The 21,666-nt window shown below is 41.7% G+C and overlaps 2 protein-coding genes across 2 annotated transcripts in view; one reads left to right on the top strand and one right to left on the bottom strand.

Moving 5' to 3' along the window:
* The window catches only part of LOC310997455 (neuronal acetylcholine receptor subunit alpha-10-like), a gene marked incomplete at both ends in the record, with an annotated part of 54,706 nt that overhangs the window by 11,871 nt on the left and 21,169 nt on the right, over positions 1 to 21,666 (bottom strand). The gene's annotated exons all lie outside the window — the stretch shown is intronic.
* Positions 19,766 to 21,666, top strand: part of siah2l (seven in absentia homolog 2-like) — a 35,739-nt gene continuing 33,838 nt past the window's right edge. Inside the window, exon 1 of the mRNA XM_083987169.1 lies at positions 19,766 to 20,273. Within this exon, the coding sequence (XP_083843295.1) occupies positions 19,818 to 20,273 (456 nt within the window). The 5' untranslated portion in view covers positions 19,766 to 19,817. The remainder of the gene's footprint in view (positions 20,274 to 21,666) is intronic.

Raw genomic sequence — 21,666 nt, 5'->3', positions numbered from 1 at the left:
AATAAATTAATATAGAATGTATACATAATAGAATTTTGTGTGATAAATATGTTTTTCTTTTTTTTCCCATCATGAGACCCAGTGTGAGGGTGAAATGTTCAGGCTGAAAACCACTGACTAAAGTTAATAACATCAAATAGAATTATTCTTTTTGACTTGTTCAGAGTTTACAGGTCTGCAGGTCAACGACTAACAGATTCATAACAACAGGAGGAAACATTATAGACAAAAAATAAATAGTCTCAATCTCTTTCACACACACATAGAGAGACAAGGTTTTACAACATGCCTTGCACAAAAAAGGAAGTGCACAAACCCACGGTGCATTCAGTGACCTTCAGATAAGAAATAAAAACCTCTGACATGACAGAGGAGACACAAACTGAGCCCTCCCTCCCCTCCGTGTGGACATCCTTTGTCCAAAGATGGAAATGTGGAAATGAAGAGAGACAGACATGGAAATAGGATACAGAGACAATCTGATTCTCAACAGGTCTGTTTGTCTCTTTAAAGCTTTTTATCATGTGGCTGTTTGAAAATAAACATGTCTGTAAATTATAAATTATATAGCCTACCCATGAATTAAATCTCACATGTGTTCATCATTCTTCATATTCTTGTGAAGAGTCTCTGTGCTTTCTGAAGCCTGCCCTGCACCATAGATGTAAGATGTATCAATAGTTTATAATATTTCAAAAAGGCTCAGTAAGCTCCTGAAACAGGAAACAGTACACTGGTTAGGATCATTTTGGTGGCAGATTAATCCACTTTCTTTTTAAAAAAGAGGATAAGTAACACAGAACCTTCAAACAGTGTTTCAGTTGTATCCGCTTGGCCAGTAGAAGACCCTGTAGGCAACACTGACAACAGTCTGTCTGTCCCTGTGTCCAACACCTTCAGGACTTCCTGACCACTGTAAGCCAGATCTCCATTACATCTGACATTGTGTATAAAGACTTGTGACAAATTAAAGTTAAATCCAACAAAAAGCATCTTAGTTAGGTGCTGAGAAAGACTTGAGACACAACTGTCATATTTGGTCTCCAACTCAACACTAACAGAACATTTTCCCTTAGTTGGTGTTTTGTTCACGGTGATTGAGAAGTATTCAGGGGAACTGCTACAGTACAATCCCTTTAACGCACCATAGAGATGCCTATAGCAAAAACTTCTGCAATGACCAGCACACCCTCCTCACTGATAACTAAAAGGACCCTAATGGTGGAGGGAAGTGTTGTCCATTTAATTTATTTATTTAAAACAGAAGTTCTTACTAGACCCTCAAAAGATCCTCAGCGGCTACACTGATTGACTAAAGGACCCATACAACGCTGTTAGGGACCAATAGAACCTCTTCCATGATTATTGAGATCTCTTCAGTTGTTGCAGTTACCACCTCTAAGACCACTTGAATGTCTTTAATGATGACTAATACCTCTTACACTGCTACAAGCGCCCCTTTAAGTTTAAATGTTTTCCTAAATGACCCCTGGAACATCCTAAATTGATTCAAGAATCACCTTAATGACCATTAGTACTTTTTTGATGGCCACAATGACTCCCTAATAATTCATAATAATTATGAATAATATGAAATAGAGCGAGGGCAGGACAGGCCACCAGTCTATCACAGGGCTGACATAGAGACGACCTCACATTCACACACTACGGGCAGTTTTAGAGTCATCCACCTAGTGTGCATGCTTTTGGACTGTAGGAGGAAGACAGAGAACCTGGAGAGAAACCATACAAACACAAGGAGAAAATGTTAACTCCACCAGACAAGGCCCCAGACTTGGGAATCAAACCCAACCCTAACTACCAAACCACCATACCACCATTGAGGACAACTAGATCGTCTTGAACAATATCTGTTACCAATGGGCTTTATGCCCAGCTCCACTACTTCCTGAACTTAAGCAAGCTCCTTTATTTCCTGTCTTACATTATTGGACAAACACTTACAACTACTATAGAGTGACTCTGAAACCTACAGCTGACAACTAAACTCTTCTTCATGACAATGAGTATTACCTGAACCCTTGAACATACTACAACTTCCTCAATGCCTGTAAGAAGCATCTAACTTCCTTCTTCAGAGACCAGACACCTGATAGAACCACCTAAAGGACTTCCAGAACTAACTCACTGGCCACATAAACCTGCTTAAAGGCGACAAGAACTTCCTCATTGACAATTGGCAATCTAATTAAAATTCAAATTAAAGGGACAACTAGGAGTTTTGGAAAAAGCGAAGCGTTTTCACACTACATTTATGAGCCTCCGCGCACCGTGAAATTCTTTGACCGGCGAAAGACAGACTCATGTTTTCATTCATCAAGAATTAAAGTCAGAGGTTGGAAGACGATCACATACCGTCGTAGTTCCGACCATAAACGGCGATTCAGCTGCGTTATTATCATGACTCACCACGAAACCAAAATAAGAAACGCTGCTGGGCTCGACCAGCATTTCCACCACCACTAATAATAACAAAATAACGATAGAGAAAAAAACCATATATTTATCGAAAATGTACCCATTAACAAGTGTGGGTAGCGTATTCATCCACATTAACGTGATACTTTTTTATAACCAAATAGAAACTCCTCATTGTCCCTTTAAATGTTCCAAATTTGAGGGCTAAAGAAGTAAAAAAAAATCTGATTTGATCAATGAAACAGATCATAATTTCATTCATTTCTTCTTGCATAAATCATCTGACATCTCAAATTTATCAACAAACCTTTGTGGGGGTTAAACTGCTTATGTTAGGAACCACAGGACTAAATTAGCAAACTACATAAAGCCTAATAAGATACTTGTGTGCATTAACTGCAAACACCCAACCAATCAACAAGCTGCATTTCGCTCATGAGCCTGAACCAGCAGCTAAGGAATTTCAGGTGAGATCATTTAAATCCAGAAGTTTTACCCTAAACCATCCAGTGGCTCTGCCTCTTATTGTCTCTGTTCATTGTTCAAATGCCTTCATGGTCTATTGAGCAGATGCATCAGCACTTTATCTGACAGTATCAACTGGCTGAGAAGTGTTAGCGCTAACAGCTCTGGCAGAACACCAGCTGGCACACACACAGTCATGTTTCCGACCCTCTGGTGGACAGTAAATCAACTTGGATTCATTTTAAACATAAGCATATCCACAACGCTCCTACATCTAAACCAGCCTCACTCTGGCATTAAAACAAGTCCCAGTCATTAAATGTAATGATGGACGTTTTTTCCAAATGAAGTCTAGTCTCCATAATGTCATTTTTTGGTAAGACACATAGGTCCCCACAACATCAGTAATCCAGGGACACACACACACACACACACACATACATACAGCTTAGGTCATATTGACTTAACATGCCTTCATCTGTTCTTTGCACTTAGCTGTGATGCACATAAGTCTGACCATCTGTGCTCTACAGCATGCATGGCCTCACCCGTTACAGTGATGATGATTGTGGATGATGATGGTGAAGGTAATGATGGCAGCGGTCAAATATGTGCTGACAAATATGTGCCGCATTATATCTGTGTATTTGTATTTGTGTGTGTGTGTGTTTTATTCATGTTGTGGGGACGTGTGTGTGTTTGTACATAGTTGGAACTGATTACAGGGACAAAAAAAGAATTTGAAAGATGGCCATCATTCCAAATTTGTCACTCTGACCTACATTTCAGATTGAGATGATTATTTGAGATGGTATTTGGTATCAATGGAAAGAGGAGAAAACAAGCTTTAAAATGATACCCTAGTCAAAGTCATACATTGGATGGTCTTCAAAATATTGCCATTTGAATTATGGTCTTCCACTCTCTTTTTCTTATTGAAAACCTGAGAGAATTGTGTTTAAAGGCCAACAGAGGAATACCTCACTTCCGTGACTTTGGTGTCTGTTGTACCACATGATTACATGCACCCTATATGGTCCTTTGTTGTCATAGAGGCACCATTCAATGACCCTCGGAAAGCAGAGAATCTCACGATTCAGATGCTGTTTACATCTCTATCATGAACGGTTCAGATGTTATAATGTTTTGTTGATGTTTTGTAAAACATGTGCAAGCGTTGCATCGATATTCACTCGGTTTAGCATCGACGGTCATATATGTTTCCTTTTTTCTTTTTCAAGTTTTTCATACCTTTGTTAACAGTTTCGGCATGTTCTTCCGCCTTCTTCAGAACTGTCACCGTGATGTTGGACGGTGACGTGCCTTATCAGCTGGTGCCCTGTGGGCCCGTTTTCTGATCTCCACCGCCTCCATAATTCATCGTTGGTATCTATTTTCTTCCGTGTCGTATGCATGGAAGAAAACAGATACCAACGATGGATTATGGAGGCGGTGGAGATTAGAAAACGGGCCCACAGGACCATGAACCGGGACGAGGGGGCTTACACACTGTCACAAACCTGGAGCACCGTCCTGCAGGCGCAACCCGACAGCAGGAGGCGTGACCGACCTGCCAAACCTGACAGGAAGGTTAAACCAGCTGATAAGGCACGTCACCGTCCGACATCACTGTGACAGTTCTGAAGAAGGCAGAGGAACACGCCAAAACTGTTAACAAAGGTATGAAAAACTTATTGTCTTGAAAAAGAAAAAAGGAAACTAATTATTACATTCGGACATAATGAACTTTCATAATATAGGTCACATATGAAAATGATGGGACAAAAAGCAGTATTTTGAGCTCTGTAATGCTGAGGGTGTGTCCACTGAAGGCACTGAAAACACACCTTAAAGGGACAGTTCACCCAAAATTCAAATTTCACTCATTATCTACTCACCCTCATGTCGACTAAGAGCTGGGAGATTTTTCAGAGTCCTCCGTGGCTACAGGGGGTCTCGGCGTAGCAGTGCATGTCCATATAACGGTTGCAAATGGATACCTACTGTCTTCGTAACAAAAAGACACACCAAAAAACATCCAAATACCTCCATGCTGCTCGTATGTAATGTCCGTCTTGTATTGAAGCCCCGAAATGTGAAATTGTCCCGAAAAAAATTAAATAAGTCTATATTTCAAGCTTGTTTTAGCTTCAAGAAGCTTCCGCTACAAAACAAGCTTGAAATATAGACTTATTTAATTTTTTTGTCCTGAAAAATATTTCAAGCTTGTTTTAGCTTCGAGAAGCTTCCGCTATACAAAACAAGCTTGAAATATAGACTTATTTAATTTTTTTCGGGACAATTTCGCATTTCAGGGCTTCAATACAAGACGGACATTACATACGAGCAGCATGGAGGTATTTTTGGTGTGTCTTTTTGTTACGAAGACAGTTGGTATCTATTTGCAACCGTTATATGGACTTGCACTGCTACGCCGAGACCCCCTATAACTCAGAGAAGCCACGGAGGACTCTGAAACTTCTCACAGCCCTTAGTCCACATGAGGGTGAGTCGATAATGAGTGAAATTTCAATTTTGGATGAACTATCCCTTTAAGGCACACCTGGTGTTGGGAATGGTTCCTCATCCCTGTCAGTTAACTTCATTCTTAGGTAACATGACTTCATCCAGTAACCATGTCAGCTTAATCATGTCAGTCGGAGGAAGTGGCACCCTCATTCCTCTCAGTCTGCAACAGGTTGGTCAGTTTGTCCTGTGGCCCTGATGCAGATGGAGCAGCAGCAGGTGGACACTGCTGGAGTGAGATGGTCAGTTTGGCTTCAGCCTTCAGCCTGTTTCAGAGCGTTAGTGTTTGCACTGATAAAAAGCATTTCCTGAATTTAAGGCAGGTCCTTTATTGCCTGTTTTACATTATTGGACAAACTGATTAATCCAGGTGTGTCGGACCATTGTGACTATTCGAACACACCTGGATTAATCAGTTTGTCCAATAATGTAAGACATGAAATAAAGGAGCAGCATTAAGTTCAGGAAGTAGTGGAGCTGTGCAAAGAGCCCATTACGTGTTTCAAAGGCATGGGTGTGTTTTGAACATAATAGAGAGTAGGTAATACGAATTAAAATTGTAATTTCCAACAGTGACAAGTAACATTTCTGTGCATTCCTACATTTACACAAACACTACACACAGTCAGGAGCAGGTGTAGATTTTGTGAGTAGCTACTAAAAGATTGATGAATGCGGAAATCCACGTAAATTTCCACTGCGCGCGGTTTACACACAAATCGGTGCTGCTCACGTTTCATGAATGAGACCCAATGCACACAATCCACATCCGCACCGGTGGGCAATTAATTAATTAATCAACCTTGTGTGCATGTTTTTGGACATTGCAAGGAAGCCGGCAGTGGTGCCGCCAGGGCCGTTGTATAGGGGAGAAGGTTGATGATAATTCTAGGGGCCCAGTGACCAGTGGGGCCCACAAAAAACCCCTGTAGTCTAATCTTTGTATGACTGAATTATTCTGCATAAGACCCTGACTAATACTCATAGTACGGTAATGCTGCATTAGCATCAAAACAAAGTAGGCTGAATAAAAAATGATAATACATATGTAGTCTAAGAAAAAAAGTGGAAAAGTCAGGGGCCCACTTTAGTATTCTTTCAGGGGCCTCAGAATTCCTAGCAACGGCCCTGGATGCCGCCCACGATCAAACCACTGCTGGTGATATAAGTACAGTTTGAGCAGATGAAACTGTGGGGAGGTTACATCCAGTGAAGATGTGTGTGTGTTTGTGTTTGTGTGTGTGTGTCTGTGTCAGTTTCCAACCTCAGTGTGTTAGGATTATCTCTGTTGTTTAACCCCTGGAGGTCACTCCCTCCTCTTATCTCAGTGGATGTTGTGATTGACAGCTTTAATCCTGACAACCATCAGGGCTTATCACTGCTCAGTCCGCCCCCTCCATTGTCCCAACACCAACCCAACACGCACATGCAGCCAGGTTTTCATCATTTCAGAGGACATTCTCTCTGCTTCTATTTATTTCCTGGAGACTTGACCAAAACATTTACATTAACCTTAACCTACACTTCGCCTAACCTGACTTTAACCTTAAACAATGTGTAAATTTGACTTTTGAGTTTTTGTCCCCATAAGGAATTTGAGTCCCCATAGTGTAATTAACCAGATTGTCCCCATGTCCTGTTGACATATTGTCCACCACAGTGAAACAAACCAGGATGTGCACTTTCTAAGGTGGCTACCTGTAAGTTCCTTTCCCTTAAAGCCAATGGTTTGTATTTTGGAGTCTGGCCTTTACAATTTTATGATTTTTACCTTTTTCTTTCTTCCTGGGAGCTGTTTATGAGCAACAAGTGCAGGACTCTGTGGGTGCAGTGGATGTATTATGTGCGTACATCCTTTTTCTGTCTTGTCTCTAACTCTTCCAAATAAAATCCCATGAACTCACATCATCTAAATGTGATGACAGATTTCTGTTTCATAATTTCTTCCAAGGGAAGGAGAGACATTATGAAACAGAAATGGGTCCCTTCTGTCCATCTGACCCAGACCAGGTCCAATTTCTGTCAAGTTACTTTGTCATGTGTTTCAGCCAATTCTGAGCCAACACAACTGGACTCATGGTCCAGCATTGGATAGAAGTTTGATTTATTAGCGGTGCGAGAAGAAAAGTTTGACGTTATTACAACTTCATCCAAAGTGAACATCATGACTGTCTGAAACAAACTTTATCACTATCTAACCAATGGTGAAAGAGATTTCTCTCTTAAAACCCCCACCAATTTGTCTTATTTTTCTATATTGCAATTTATCTCTGTAAGTATGTGTGTGAATGGCTCTTATATAATTGCTGCCACTGTAGTCTCCAATGTCTTGGTCCGCCCCAGGCGGCGGGTGCGGGCCATCACATTTTGGATCCATCCATTTAGACTTGCACTTTACCTATTTAAACTTGCAGTTTAGAAACTGGCACTTTATACCAGGCACTTTATAGATCACATGCACTTTATGTATAGGTATGAATGTGTATATGATTGTGAACCACTGTATAATTCTTGTGTATTTCTGTCTGTTTGTGTGTTACCTGCCAAGGGACTACAGATGCAAATTAGCAAGTTGCTAACTCTGACGCATTTACATTTGTGCACACGTACGAATGTTCATTAATGTGTATTGTTCCTTTTAAATAAATAAATAAATAAAATAAATAAATGTCAACCTGTGGGTGGTGCTAGAGGGAGAAGTTAGAGGATCACCAAAGTCAGTAGGATACATCCTCTGGGGACTGTGAATGTCTACGAGAGAATTCTGATCATTTCAGTCTAGATTTCCACCTTGGCCTTCAAACTGAAGAAAAAAATATAAATATTTAAATATTTGTGATGTTTTGTTGTTACAACACTCAATATATCAGATTTCTAAAAGATCAAATCTGTTCAAATAATATACATTTTTGACATAAATGAAACTGATTTTTTAGAAATTCAGCTTGATCTGATTTTACACAGCTTTCATATAATTAACCTGATGTGATGGATGGTGATTATTTCAGTTTAGTTGAGTTTGTTTTCTAAACCACCACATCAGCCTCACATATGTTCCTCACCCTGCACCTCCTCCTCACTACAGTTAAAGGCTTTATTTTTTTGTCCTCCTGTCCTTATCACACTGAGGCACAATGAATCCTGAACGCCCCCTCGGTCACTTCAGTGTCCAGTCAAAGAACGAAGGCATGACCGTGACTGATAAAGGGTGGGAGCTGCTGTCTCCAAGGTCTGGAGTTTGACAGTGATGCGTTGGAACCAATTGACGCGTCAGTGCAATGATTTGTCAAGATTTGTCTTCCTAACCATTTACAACAAGAAACGTATTATCTTACTCTGAATTATTGGTCAAATAAAACAGAATAAATAGATCAAACAAATGAACAGATACTGTAATTCAAAAATAACAAATATAACCATTGTTTAAAAAAATAACTGTGACCTCCCGTGACCTTAGGTTTGTCATTTTCAAAGGCAGAAGTGATGCAAATGAGTTCAGATGTTTAAATCCAACGCACACTTCAATCGCTTTGAGGAGTCCTGGTGCTGAGAACATCTGGACCAGCTTCAGCTTGTTTGTAATACAGAATAAGATAAATAGAATAAAACACCATGAAATTAAATTAAATCAAATCAGAGTGATGGTTATTATTGTTGAATAAGAAAGAAATGAAGAAATGAAGCTGAAAATCCTCTCACCTGGAAGAAAGAAGTGGAGCAGGAGAGACGCAATCAATCCGCTGCAGAGGAACCTCATTCTGTTCTGATCACTGATATTGATCCAGCAAAGAAATCGATTACACTGTGATCACACTTCTGCCTCCAGCCAGCCAGCCCAGCGTCCACCCGGCAGAGCAGAGAGGATAACACTCACTGAGACAGAGAGGGAGAGGGAGAGGGAGAGGGAGAGAGAGAGAGAGAGAGAGAAAGAGAGAGAGAGAGAGAGAGAGAGAGAGAGAGAGAGAGAGAACAGCTGCTGATGCAGGTCTGTGTGTTTGCTGTAGTGCGGTGGTCTCTGGTGTATGAGGGGTCATTAGTGCCACACAGGCTGGACAACATGAAGAACACTGTTCATCAGTTAGATTTTAAAGAACCTTGAAGCACAGAAGCTGAGAAAGGCCAGTGGTGGACAGTAACGGAGTAAATTTACTTGAGTACTGTACTTAAGTACATATCCAGAGGATTTGTACTTTACTTGAGTATTAGATTTCTTTGGTACTTATTACTCTTACTTGAATACATTTCCAAGACAAATATTTTTTACTTTTACTCGAGTTAAAGGGACAACGAGGAGTTTTGGAAAAGCGAAGCGTTTTCACACTACATTTATGAGCCTCCGCGCACCGTAGAATTCTTCGACCGGCGCAAGACAGACTCATGTTTTCATGCATCAAGAATTAAAGTCAGAGGTTCAAAGAGGTTCAGTTACCGTCGTAGTTCCGACCATAAACGGCAATATGGCGGCGTTATTCTCATGAGCGTCCGCAAAACCGAAAGTAAGGAAACGCTGGTCGGCTCGCCCAGCATCTCCACCATTAATTAAAATAACAAAATAACGATAGAGACAAAACTATATATTTATCGAAAATGGAGCCATTAACCAAGTGTGGGTAGCGGAGATTCATCCACATTAACGTGAGACTTTTTTATAACCAAATAGAAACTCCTCGTTGTCCCTTTAATTTCTAGGAAGGCTGAAAAGTACTCATTACTTTCAGGTCTGCTCTTTTTTTTTGTTCTAAAATACTATTGGACACAAGCTGTGTTTATCTAAAAGCAGCACATCAGTCCAGGTGGTTTTAAAATAATTAATTCTCAGAAACAAGAGTTAAAAGGTCCTTAAATTCATTTAGAAAAAATTATAGTAATTCATTGATGTGAAAAATAAGGAATTTACTCTTACTCTTACTTAAAGTAGCCTACATTTAAAAGCATGTACTTTTGGATACTTAAGTACCTTTAAAAGCAAGTACTTTTTTACTCTTACTCGAGTAACATGTCGACTGAGCTACTTTTACTTGTAACGGAGTAAATTTTGACCAGTAGAATTTGTACTCTTACTCAAGTACTGGGGTCGAGTACTCTGTCCATCTCTGAGAAAGGCCACATCACAAGTAAAGTTTTATTCTGTTGTCTCAGGATAACAAAACTCCAAACCCTGAGATAACGTGGTAATTATAGATAGATGATTGTGGTGATTAATTAATTATCTGACTCATTTCTGAAGGTTTTTCTGGCTGCAGCCTCAGCTACATTTCATCAGGTCATCAGTTCAAATGTGTTCTGAGTCCAAACCAGAAACTATATAAAACTAAAACATGTGAAGAAGAAAAAAAAACATTTTAATGCATGAAATTGTGAGATTTAGATAGTTACAGCAGCTGATGAATGAGAAGGTATATTTAAACCTCCTCACTGTGTCTATAAGAGTGAAGGAGAACCCCCTCCCCCCTGTCCCTGTGTATCCGGACCAACAAGGTCTGTAATTGAACGTCAGTGAGCGTGTTCAGTGGGTTAATTATTAACAAACAAGTTCAAACAGTTCATCTGAGTCCTTTGTGACAGGAACCAAAATCAGCTTGTACCTTGAACACAGCAGGTGTCGACTACTTAACCCCCCATCAACCGGACACACCCGCTCACACACCTTCACCTGCTCCTACCTTCCTCCTGGTGTTGTCTCCAGGTCCAGCTCAAGTTTCTATCAATTATAGATCCAGTCAGTCGTCACAGCTGTCACACTGACCTTAATGTAGAATACATAGCGGAAAAATAATGTCTCAGGCAAAGTGACCGTAAAGCTTCAGTGAGGATGTCAGATGAACGGGAACTGAGTCTTAAATGGGTTTGATTCCCCTGTCTGTCCTCAGTAAACCAGCTATTAGCACTTCCCTTAAAGGGATAGTTCACCCAAAATTCAAATTTCACTCATTGTCTACTCACCCTCATGTCGACTAAGGGCTGGGAGAAGTTTCAGTCCTCCGTGGCTTCTCTGAGTTACAGGGGGTCTCGGCGTAGCAGTGCATGTCCACTAACCGAGCACTATACGAGCAGCATGGAGGTATTTGGATGTTTTTTGGTGTGTCTTTTTGTTACAAAGACAGTTGGTATCCATTTGCAACCTTTATATGGACATGCTCTGCTACGCCGAGACCCCCTGTAACTCAGAGATCCCTTTAACTGTATCAAAGGAGATTCCTATCATATGTTCAGGTTCTTTTTATGTACAATGAGGTAAATGGGCTCCGTTTACATTCCCTGTGTACACTGTGGACACTTTCATCTCTGTCAGTCAGCCCCTTGTTCAGCTGGACATATAGGGGGTGGCTGGGTGGGTGCAGAGCAGCGCAGTCTCCGCCCACCACTCAGAGGCGCATTGCTAATGAGCTGCTGGTGCTGTGCAGAAGAAGACCTCTGGGAAATGGCACAGTATTTGTGATTTTGGCTAAAAACTTCATAATCACAATTTAAAGACCACAGAGAATGCTTTAAAATAACCAAAAAGGGTCGTTGGAGAGGGACTTTAAATGATGCTCAGTTGAATTGGGCCAAAATATATGTAATGCCCCACACTGTTACCACACCAGCAGCCTGGACCGCTAACACAAGACAGGATTGATCTATACTTTTATGTTGTTTACACCTAATTCTGACCTGACCATCCAAATGTTGCAGCAGAAATCACGATTCATCAGACCAGGCATGATTTTATCTCCTTCTGTTGTCCAGCATTGGTTCCCATGTGAACGGTAGCCTCAGTTTCCTGTTGTTAGCTGATTGGAGCGGTAGCTGCTGTGGTCTCCTGCTGCTGTATCTGCTCCAAGGTTCAAGATGTTGTGGTTCAGAGGTGCTCTTTTGCCGACCTCAGTCGTATCGAGTGGCTATTAGAGTTACTGTTGCTTTTTTATCACCTCCATCCAGTCTGACCATTCTCGACCTCAAGCATCAGCAAGGGATTTTCTCACAGAGAACTGCCGCTCACTGATATTTTCTCTTTTTTCTTTAAACCCTAGAGGAGGTTGTGTGAAAATCCCAGTAGCTAAGCAGTTTCTAAAATACTCAGTCCATCTGGCACCAACAAATATACCACATTGAAAGTGACTCAAATCACCCTTTTCTGTACATTTCCTATTCTCAGTTAGAACTTCAGCAGATCATCTTCGCCATGTCTAGCCTATATGTCTAAATGCATCGAGTGGCTTCCATATTAGATATCCATGTGTGCAGTTGAACAGGTGTACCTAATAAAGTAGCAGTGTACATAGTGTCAGTGGCGGCTGGTGCTATAAACATTTGGGGGGCGATAAAGATAAATAAAGAGCATTGTCTCCTGTCTTGTCGTTGTTGTTGTGTCTGTCTGCTCCATGTGCACGCAGGCGCGTCTGTCGCTGTTTGAGTGATAGGCACGTCTCCGCTGCCAGGGGTGTGACTTTGATTGACGCTCATGAATCAATCCGATTGGATGAAAAATGACCCAAACGCGCTGATTCGCCACAGGCGCAGAGAGCTGCTTAAAGCAGAAGTAAGCGATCCGGTCGTTTTGGCTAATGCTGCGTTCCAGGCAGGCTTTTGAAACCGTAAGTTACAGCTTCAAGTCATGACTTACGACTTTGTAGCGTTCCAGGCAACCCACTCGTGGTTTTCCGACCTGTTGCACCTGTTTTACCTGTGAAAGTCACTATAACGGCCACTCGTAACTTCCGACCCGTGAACTCGTACCAGATCAAACTGGTACGACTTCACAGGTCGGAAAAACACGAGTTACAGGTTGCCTTGAACGCACCATAACGTCTTGTCAGCCGATGGAGTTAGCAGCCCCGGCCCTCGTCATGGATCTATTGGTCCTCGTCCCTACGTCACCACATTCACGCGCATCCCTTGGCTGCACACACAGCCCTTCATGCCGTTCTCTCTCCTCATTGGATAAAGGTTGTAGGATACAAGGAAAGTTTTCTCCTCGGCTTACAGCAGAGCAGAGTGACTGACAGACCCGTGTTTCAGACCAAACACTCTATGTAAGTGATTGCCGTTGGAAGATATAACTATTTAAGACTTATATTAACACAAAAATATTGCTTACTTCTGCTTTAAGTAACCAATTAGAGACCAGCATGAGGTCACATGGAAGCCAGAACATACATACACACTCGAACAATAGAAAAAATGTGAGTGCTGCCCTGGGTGAGGGTGGATGAACCGCTCAGGTGCTCTTCAAGGACACAGGATTGAGGAAAAACTGAAGATAAAACACAGCAAGCAGACCGTCCTGGTGCAAATGGTGGTAAAGAGTAAAAGGCGGTCTAAAACTGATGGGTCCGAGGCACTCTGAGGTGTAGTTAAAAATCCTTTATTTAACAGGGATCAACGCGTTTCGACTGGAACAGTCTTCATCAGGATCTGAACCAACTGATTAGCACAGGTGTTTTAAATCCTGTGTGGCTGATGATCAGAGACATGTGACCAAGTCATGTGATACCGTCAGCCATGAACCAATGAGAGATAAAGTGCAGCAGTAATACAACAACAGCAGCCTTCACAGGTATTCTAGAGACAAAAAAATAAAATATAGTAAAGAAAAGAATAACAGGGGACATCACAATCAATATCAATAGATATCAACCCATTCAATAAGTCATCAAGCCATAAAGCTTCAGTAATATCCAAAAAACATGCTCTGATAGAACTGTATGAACATACAGTGCCATAGATGTATATAATATCAATAAAAAACCTATGCATGTAGAAGAGCAGGGAAAAAATTGTAAGGTAACAATCAGTGCAACTATTAGACATGATTTACATCTCACAGGAAAGGGGAAAAATCCATACATACAAAATACATACACACTCATTTGGCTGGCGCCCCTCGCTATTTAAATGTATAAAACAACCCAGAATAAACCCAATATGGAATGGAAAGGCTTAAAAATGTAAAGGTCAAACCCATTGTATGAGTGAACACTGAATAGACGTGGTAATTACTTTTTTTATGTAATTTATGTGCTATACTTTTTTTCCTGAAATTCTGATGGGGGCGGCGCCCTAGTGCCCCCTATTAACAGGCCGCCACTGCATAGTGTTGTTCTTGTCATCAACAACCACTGATGCCCACTCACACATAATCATCCAGGGCTTGTGGAGTGGAGCAAACTTTGGATTCAGTAGCCCATCTTGCCCACAGACATTTCAAAATGGACCAAACCACCAACTGTATAACTGCTGGATGTCCGGCTCTACCTCCACCCCAAGGTCATGGTGAGGTGAGCTGGTGTGGACCTGTGGGAACCTCCTCTGAATATACGACTGGTCCTTCAGTGTCATAGTTCACTGGAGATGAACATGATGAGGAACGTTTGACCTTTGACCTCTGTTGTTTGAATCAGACTCGCTCACTGGGAACAGCTTGTGATCGGAGTCGTGTGGAAAAAATGATAAATGATAAAGTTTGAGGAGTGAAGCAAGGACATGAAGAGGAGATTAACGGATTAGCAGGAAATAATTGGCCGACAGTTGCCGCGGTGATGAAGTCAAAGGAGTCTGAACCTCAACACCTCCTCTTTTCTTCTTAACGCAGCTTCATCTCCCTGTTTGATCTGATCGCTCTGTTTTATCAAGATAGTAGGGAATAAGAAAACATTAAAGGAAAAGCATCAGAGTGTCTTTATTTTACATTCAAAAATATTTACACAGGTCATTAGGAAAACTTGTTTTTTTTTAATCTGAAAAGTACTAAAGACCAAATGTAGCTGATTTTTTTTTGTGCTGTTTGTATTTATAAATGTAACATGTGTATGATATGAGCATAAATACATAAACACCTTTATGAGCCAGACATTGCTATATGTTGATTAGATTGACGGGGACATATTGTGTGAATAAACTGAACAGTGAAAAGTATCAAACTGAAAATTAGACTATAGAATTAAAGGTGTACAGAAATGGCCGTTTGTCCTGTTTGTCGCGCCGAGTTGTCACGAGCTGCAACACGAGTTTACCCGAGTGAGGAAAACGAATTTGATTGGTCGTTATCGAGCGGGCGGGATATTCAAAGCTTGGGGCGAGCCTGAGCTCCGTGTGTGTGTGCGTGTCTCAGACGTTTGAATGACGGAGTACGGATCCAATATCAGTGGCTGGTGAATCGTGTACAGGCTGACGTATAATCCGTGCGCCTGCATTATCCAATGCGGAAAAAAAAATACACACTTTCATCCCGGATTTACTCAAAAATAGAATTTTGCACAAAGTTTGGCCTACAACGTCTGAAAGATGAGTTATCACATTAATTTTATGACCCAAAGTGTGCTCAAATTCAATTTTCTTTTCTGTACACCTTTAAAGAAGAACAGTTGTGTATTTAACTAAACCTGCAGATGGTTTGTTGGCCGACAGTCAGACATGTGGAGCTACATTCATGTTTAGTGTGTTGAGTTTTGACCCTAATTCCAGTCAGAGCTTCAAAAACTGGCACTTCTTTAAAGCCAGTGATTCTCCTCCTCCTCCTCCTCCTCCTCCTCCTCCTCCTCCTCCTCCTCCTCCTCCTCCTCCTCCTCATTTGTCTTCTTTCTTCAAAAAGCCTTTTGTGCACTGGGCCTGAGGGTGACTGAAGGTTAATTGAGCTGCGTCGTTGCCGTCAGCCAACTTCATGTCCTCCTGGAAATAACAGTAAGGAGCTTCCAGGTGGGCCAGGGGCCAGAGCTGCACTGAACCGGCCAACAGAAACCACACCACAACAATACACCCCACCCCCACCCTGAGAAAGATGTGTCTCAGCTCACCTGAACAGGGCAGAGCTCAGTGAGCTCAAGTGTATTTAGCTGGTCTATTATATTATATTATATTATATTAGATATTACTCCTTTAAACTATGTGTTCTTTATTTGGGGTTTGTTCTGTTCTATATTTTGCAATACATGCAGGATTAACAAACCTGAACTCTGGCTTGACTAACCCTGAGCTCTCAAACTCTGTTTCAGAGTGACAACAGTCAATTCAATCAATTCTGAGTTAATTTGACCCTGAGTTAAGCTTGTGTAAGATGAGATAAAAAAGCCCATCAACAGAACACAGATAACATGATTCACCATGGCAACAAGCAGAAAAAAAGGCTCGATCTTCCTGCTTCAGTGGAGTTTTTCAAACCGAAAAAAAAACCCTCCAAAAACAACACAGTAGCCTAGCAGCTGCAAAAGAAAAAACAAGCCGACATGGCAAAAAAAAAAAAAAAAAAAAAAAAAAAAGGTTTATTATTAGCCTATTCAGTAAACATTCCACAATATGGGCGAAGGCAGAAGCAAAGCTTATTAATGCCTACCCTATTTACAGGAAGAAAAATTACAATAACAAAACAAAACAAAATTTGTAGGAAGATTACACTGGAAGAGTAGAGTAAGTAAAGTGAATAGTATCAAAACAAAACAAGCAGAACCACCATTTAGTAATAATAATTAACTTACTTTATCCTAGTGTTAAATATTTATTCAATACATTGATTTTAAACATCCTTTTAAATTGGGTAATAGTTGTGCATGATTTTAATTCATTGTCAAGGCTATTCCATAATTTTACTCCAATAACAGAAATGCATTAGTATTTGTCCTTGCTTTTGGTTTGTTTAAAATGCAGGTCCCCCTGAGGCCATACTGAGACTCTCTAGTTGAGAACAGCTTTTGTATGCAGGGTGCACGATATATATGTGTGTTTGTGCATGAAGATGTAACCCAACAGGCACAAAATGAACTTGGAAGCAACTAAAATATAGTTCAGACAATGATTTATTGCAGCTTCAGTAGAGTTTGGTATCTGGGCTCTGAGCTCATCACTCCCTGAAAAGGATTTCATTAAATATTCACGGAAGCAATGAGGACATATTTGAACCCCCCTGGAGCCTGAGGGTGGATGCTGGGTGGTGGTGGAGCTGAAACAACAGGCAAGCTGAACTTTGTGAAACCTAAAACCCAGAGCATCAGCTATGAGTCAACTAACTCTGTGTTTTCACTAAACCCGCTTTCTGAAACGGGACAAGGATCAAAAGAAAAGAAAAGAAAAGAAAACAAACAAACAAACAGGGTACAGGTCCCAGAGCCCCTCTGACCTCGTGGCCCCTGGGCTGTTAGCGTCCTACACAAGGAAACAAGGAGGTGTAGTGTCACCCGGAGCTCCACTAGAGGGAGACACAGAGGTTTAGATAAGAAGTGTCAATTTGTATCGCTGGTTCAGATTGTGTCCCTTTGAATGAGATTTAATGATTTCAGTTTTTTATGTTTTCATGTGCAGTACCCTGAGTTTATGTAATAAAACTAATTCAACAACATCAATGTTGAAAATATAAAAACTACATTAATATTAGGCTATTGTGGTTTTCTGTCAGAGATGTTTATTTTTTAATCTACATCATAAACTCATGCTAAAAAGAGGGACAAATTACTTATTTGATTTGATCTTAGCAAAAAGACACTCAAATTTCACAGTATAGCTATCTGTCTATTTAGATCATAAGCTTTTAAACGTTTGGATAGACTCTAGTTTTCACTTGGGCTTTGTGTGTATGTGCTTTAGCTATTAATTCAAATACGTCTGCTCCGTCCTCAGTGCTCCTGGTCTTCCCAGTGCTCATTTCTGTGTTATCTGGGTCAGCAGGGCATTGGAAGGCTTGATGGCAGGCCTGTCACAATTTTGACATCATAATCTGATCGCAATTAGGCCTGAAATGTCATATTTCCATCACACTTTCCTCGTTGAGGTTTGTGATCACGTTGGGCCTTTTTCTTCTGCTATGGTTTAATGACACTTGAGTGGAGCGTCACAAACTGATTATCTCGAGGAGCTTGATTTCTAATATTTGACAATATTGACATGAAAGCAGAAGTAAGTGATCCGGTCGTTTTGGCTAACTTCTTGTCAGCCGATGGAGTTAGCAGCCCCCGCCCTCGTCATGGATCTATTGGTCCTCGTCCCTACGTCACCACATTCACGCGCATCCCTTGGCTGCACACACAGAGAGGACCGCCCCTTTATGCCGTTCTCTCTCCTCATTGGATAAGGGTTGTAGGATACAAGGAAAGTTTTCTCCTCGGCTTACAGCAGAGCAGAGTGACTGACAGACCCGTGTTTCAGACCAAACACTCTATGTAAGTGATTGCGGTCGGAAGATATAACTATTTAAAACTTATATTAACACAAATATTCTGCTTACTTCTGCTTTAAGCTGCAAAGCCAATAGCTCTTCTCTTCATAAGGTGTAGGCTATTAAACTAGCCTACTATAATAGTGGCATGAAATTATCAGAAAAAGACAATTAAATCGTTAATCACTAGGCTATTATTTGGCTAATCGTCTACTAAAATGTGTGGGATGAAGATGTTTTACTGCACACAGGTGGTTTTACTTTAAAATGTCTTCAATTTAGCTTTTTCTTCAAATGACGTTTGCGGGGGACTGGAATGTGGGACTACAAATCATATTTGACTTGACATTTTGTTGATGGGTCATCTCTCCCTAAAATTAGCAGCTTCACCATCGCCTTTCAATACCTCTCAGCTCGCCCGATAAAAACATGTCTGTTCATTTTGGTTGCATCATCCTCCAGCGGCATCTTTTTTCTTTTCAATCTGGTCCAGCTGACCCCCTGGTCATTCTCTGCCCTCTCACATCTTCTCCTTCATCAAACTTCCAGCGAGTGCCAGGCTGTATGGACCAAACCACTTTCGCGATTTTGGAGGGTGGAAGCATACATTTGATTGTATTATTAGGCTATTATTATTATTATTATTATTATTATTATTATTAGGCTATTATTATTACCCTGAAGATGCCACAACACACAACCACACAACCACAACACCAGCCCAACAGGTCAGCAGCCCACTGGGAACTCTCCTGAATCTCCCGTGGCCACTCTGGACCACTTCACACATAGCTAAAGGATTTAAAATCTAGTTCCTCTCTGTAAAATTGAATCCCTGTGTTGCACTAGCAGCTAAAGGTTCAATAAAAAAGTATAGGATTAACATTTTCAACTAATGTGTCACTGCCAGTACATGTTTTGTCCACGTGTTGGGAATAGGTACGTACCACCATTTAGTGTATTTATGTTTAATGAAAATAAAGGCGAATAAATAGACACAGTTGATGAAGAACCGGTTTTATCTCGTGGTCTTTTATTTATCTTTACCTCTTCCACTTCGCTGCCAAAGATTACGTAATGACACGACTCGGTTCTCTGATTGGCTTAGCGTCCTGTCAATCATCGGTGTGCTGGGCCAATGGCAGCCGACGGCAGGCGATACAAACTAACAGCCGCCATGTTGTGTCTCCGGGGTCCTGGAGGGACGTCCGGGTAGTAGACGGTGGTGGATGTGACCGCGCCGCTCGGACCGCAGTCTGAAGCCATGAGCCGTCCGTCCTCAGCCGGAGCCGGAGGTGGAGGACTCGGGGCCGGCGGGAAAGCAGGCGGAGGGAAGCACGGAGGCTCGGGAGGCGCAGCTGCTGCCGCCGCGGCTGCTGCTGCTGCTGCTGCTGCTGCGGCGGCGGCGGCTGCTGCTACCGCCGCCGGGGTGAGCTCCATGTCCGGGTCTGGTTCTGGTTCTGCTGTCCCTTCCTCCGCAGTGTCGCTGCCCCTGGCCGCGCTGCCGGGGCAGTCCACGGAGCTCACGGCGCTGTTCGAGTGCCCGGTGTGTTTCGACTACGTCCTGCCGCCCATCCTCCAGTGTCAGGCGGGTCACCTGGTGTGTAACCAGTGCCGTCAGAAGCTGAGCTGCTGTCCGACCTGCCGCGGACCGCTGTCCCCCAGCATCCGGAACCTGGCCATGGAGAAGGTGGCCTCCACGCTGCCGTTCCCCTGCAAGGTGAGACCCCCCCCCCGTTCACCTGCTACCGACACCGACACAGATAACCGTTCATTTCTCATCACAACTTCCGCATCACCATGCTAACCGACAGGTGTGTGTGTGCGCGTGTCACATCATGACATCACGGGGCGCTGACAGGATCAAAACAAAGCCTGAGTCTGGGTCCGAGGAACCGGGGTCTGGTTGTCACTGTCACGAACTTGTCAGGGTTCTCCTGAGGGGGGTGGGTGGGGTGGGGGTGTGTGTGTTGATTAGGATCATGAGGATGATCAGATGATGAGTGATGGTGGTGTGTGTCAGTGGGTGTTAGGTTCTGTTCCAGCTGTGACAAAACTCCACTCAAAACTCCATTAACTTTTTTTTGATAACAAACCTTGACACTCTCTCAGCTGTGTGTCTCTTCATAGGTTTGAATAAAGTTGGCATTTTTATTATTACCACTCAGTAACTGCTGACACTTGAATATTTAAACAGTGTTGAGCATGTGAGTCCAGAGCGTCAAGTGTCAGAGACTCAACTTAACAGTGTTTGATGGGCAGGTCTAATGGTGTAGGCTACAGTATACAGAATATGAACATAGGCTACTACTGACCATTATAGACAGACAACAAGCAGTGTGATTGAGGTATTACACACTAGTGTATTTTTAATTCCACATAGTATTATAAATGTGATATGCCCCGAAAAGTAAACAGAAGACTTTTATTTATTTATTTTTTCTTATCCCCTCAAAGGCTCCAGACTAACTTCTCTTACTACAGTACAATACCTACAATACAGTAAAACTTTATTGTCCACCATCGTGGAAAATTGCCTTTGGCTCACTGTAAGAGGAATACATATTTCATTAAAAACACAGTTAAATATTCTGTTAAAAAATTAGGAAACAGTTAGAACACAATTAAACATACAATAATATAGAGAGAAAAGTTGAGAGCACTCTGAGCACAGTGGCCTCCTAAGTTAAAATATTACAAGCACAAATGGAACATTTTGTGACAGATTCCAGATCCTTTGAGTGATGTTTCTGCTGCAGACACAGAAGTGACAGCAGTTAGCTACAGAGTGAGTGCGAGCAGTTAAGTTCAACTGCTCGTGATGCTGATTGATCTGCTGCTGTCTGACACCTGGTTGGGCCATGTTTATTCATAGTTTGTATTCTATTGCAATTTTTATTTTACGGTATTTTAATACCATGTAGTAAGTATTCTATTGCACTGATCTTTAGGGATGTGCATTTCAGACATTTTTTTTTTTTTTACACTGCAACATACAGTTCACGTCTTGATAACTTTCTGTATTTTGACTATTCAAACTTCCACAGTTCGTATACATTACGGCGCAGTATGTCCAGTGACTCCTGTTAAATTTATGGGCTACATCATCAGTG

Source organism: Trachurus trachurus (assembly GCF_905171665.1).
Source record: "Trachurus trachurus genome assembly, chromosome: 14".
NCBI lineage: Eukaryota > Metazoa > Chordata > Actinopteri > Carangiformes > Carangidae > Trachurus > Trachurus trachurus.
The sequence above is the reverse complement of the archived record's forward strand: the minus strand, read 5'-3'. Positions and strand labels throughout refer to the sequence as shown.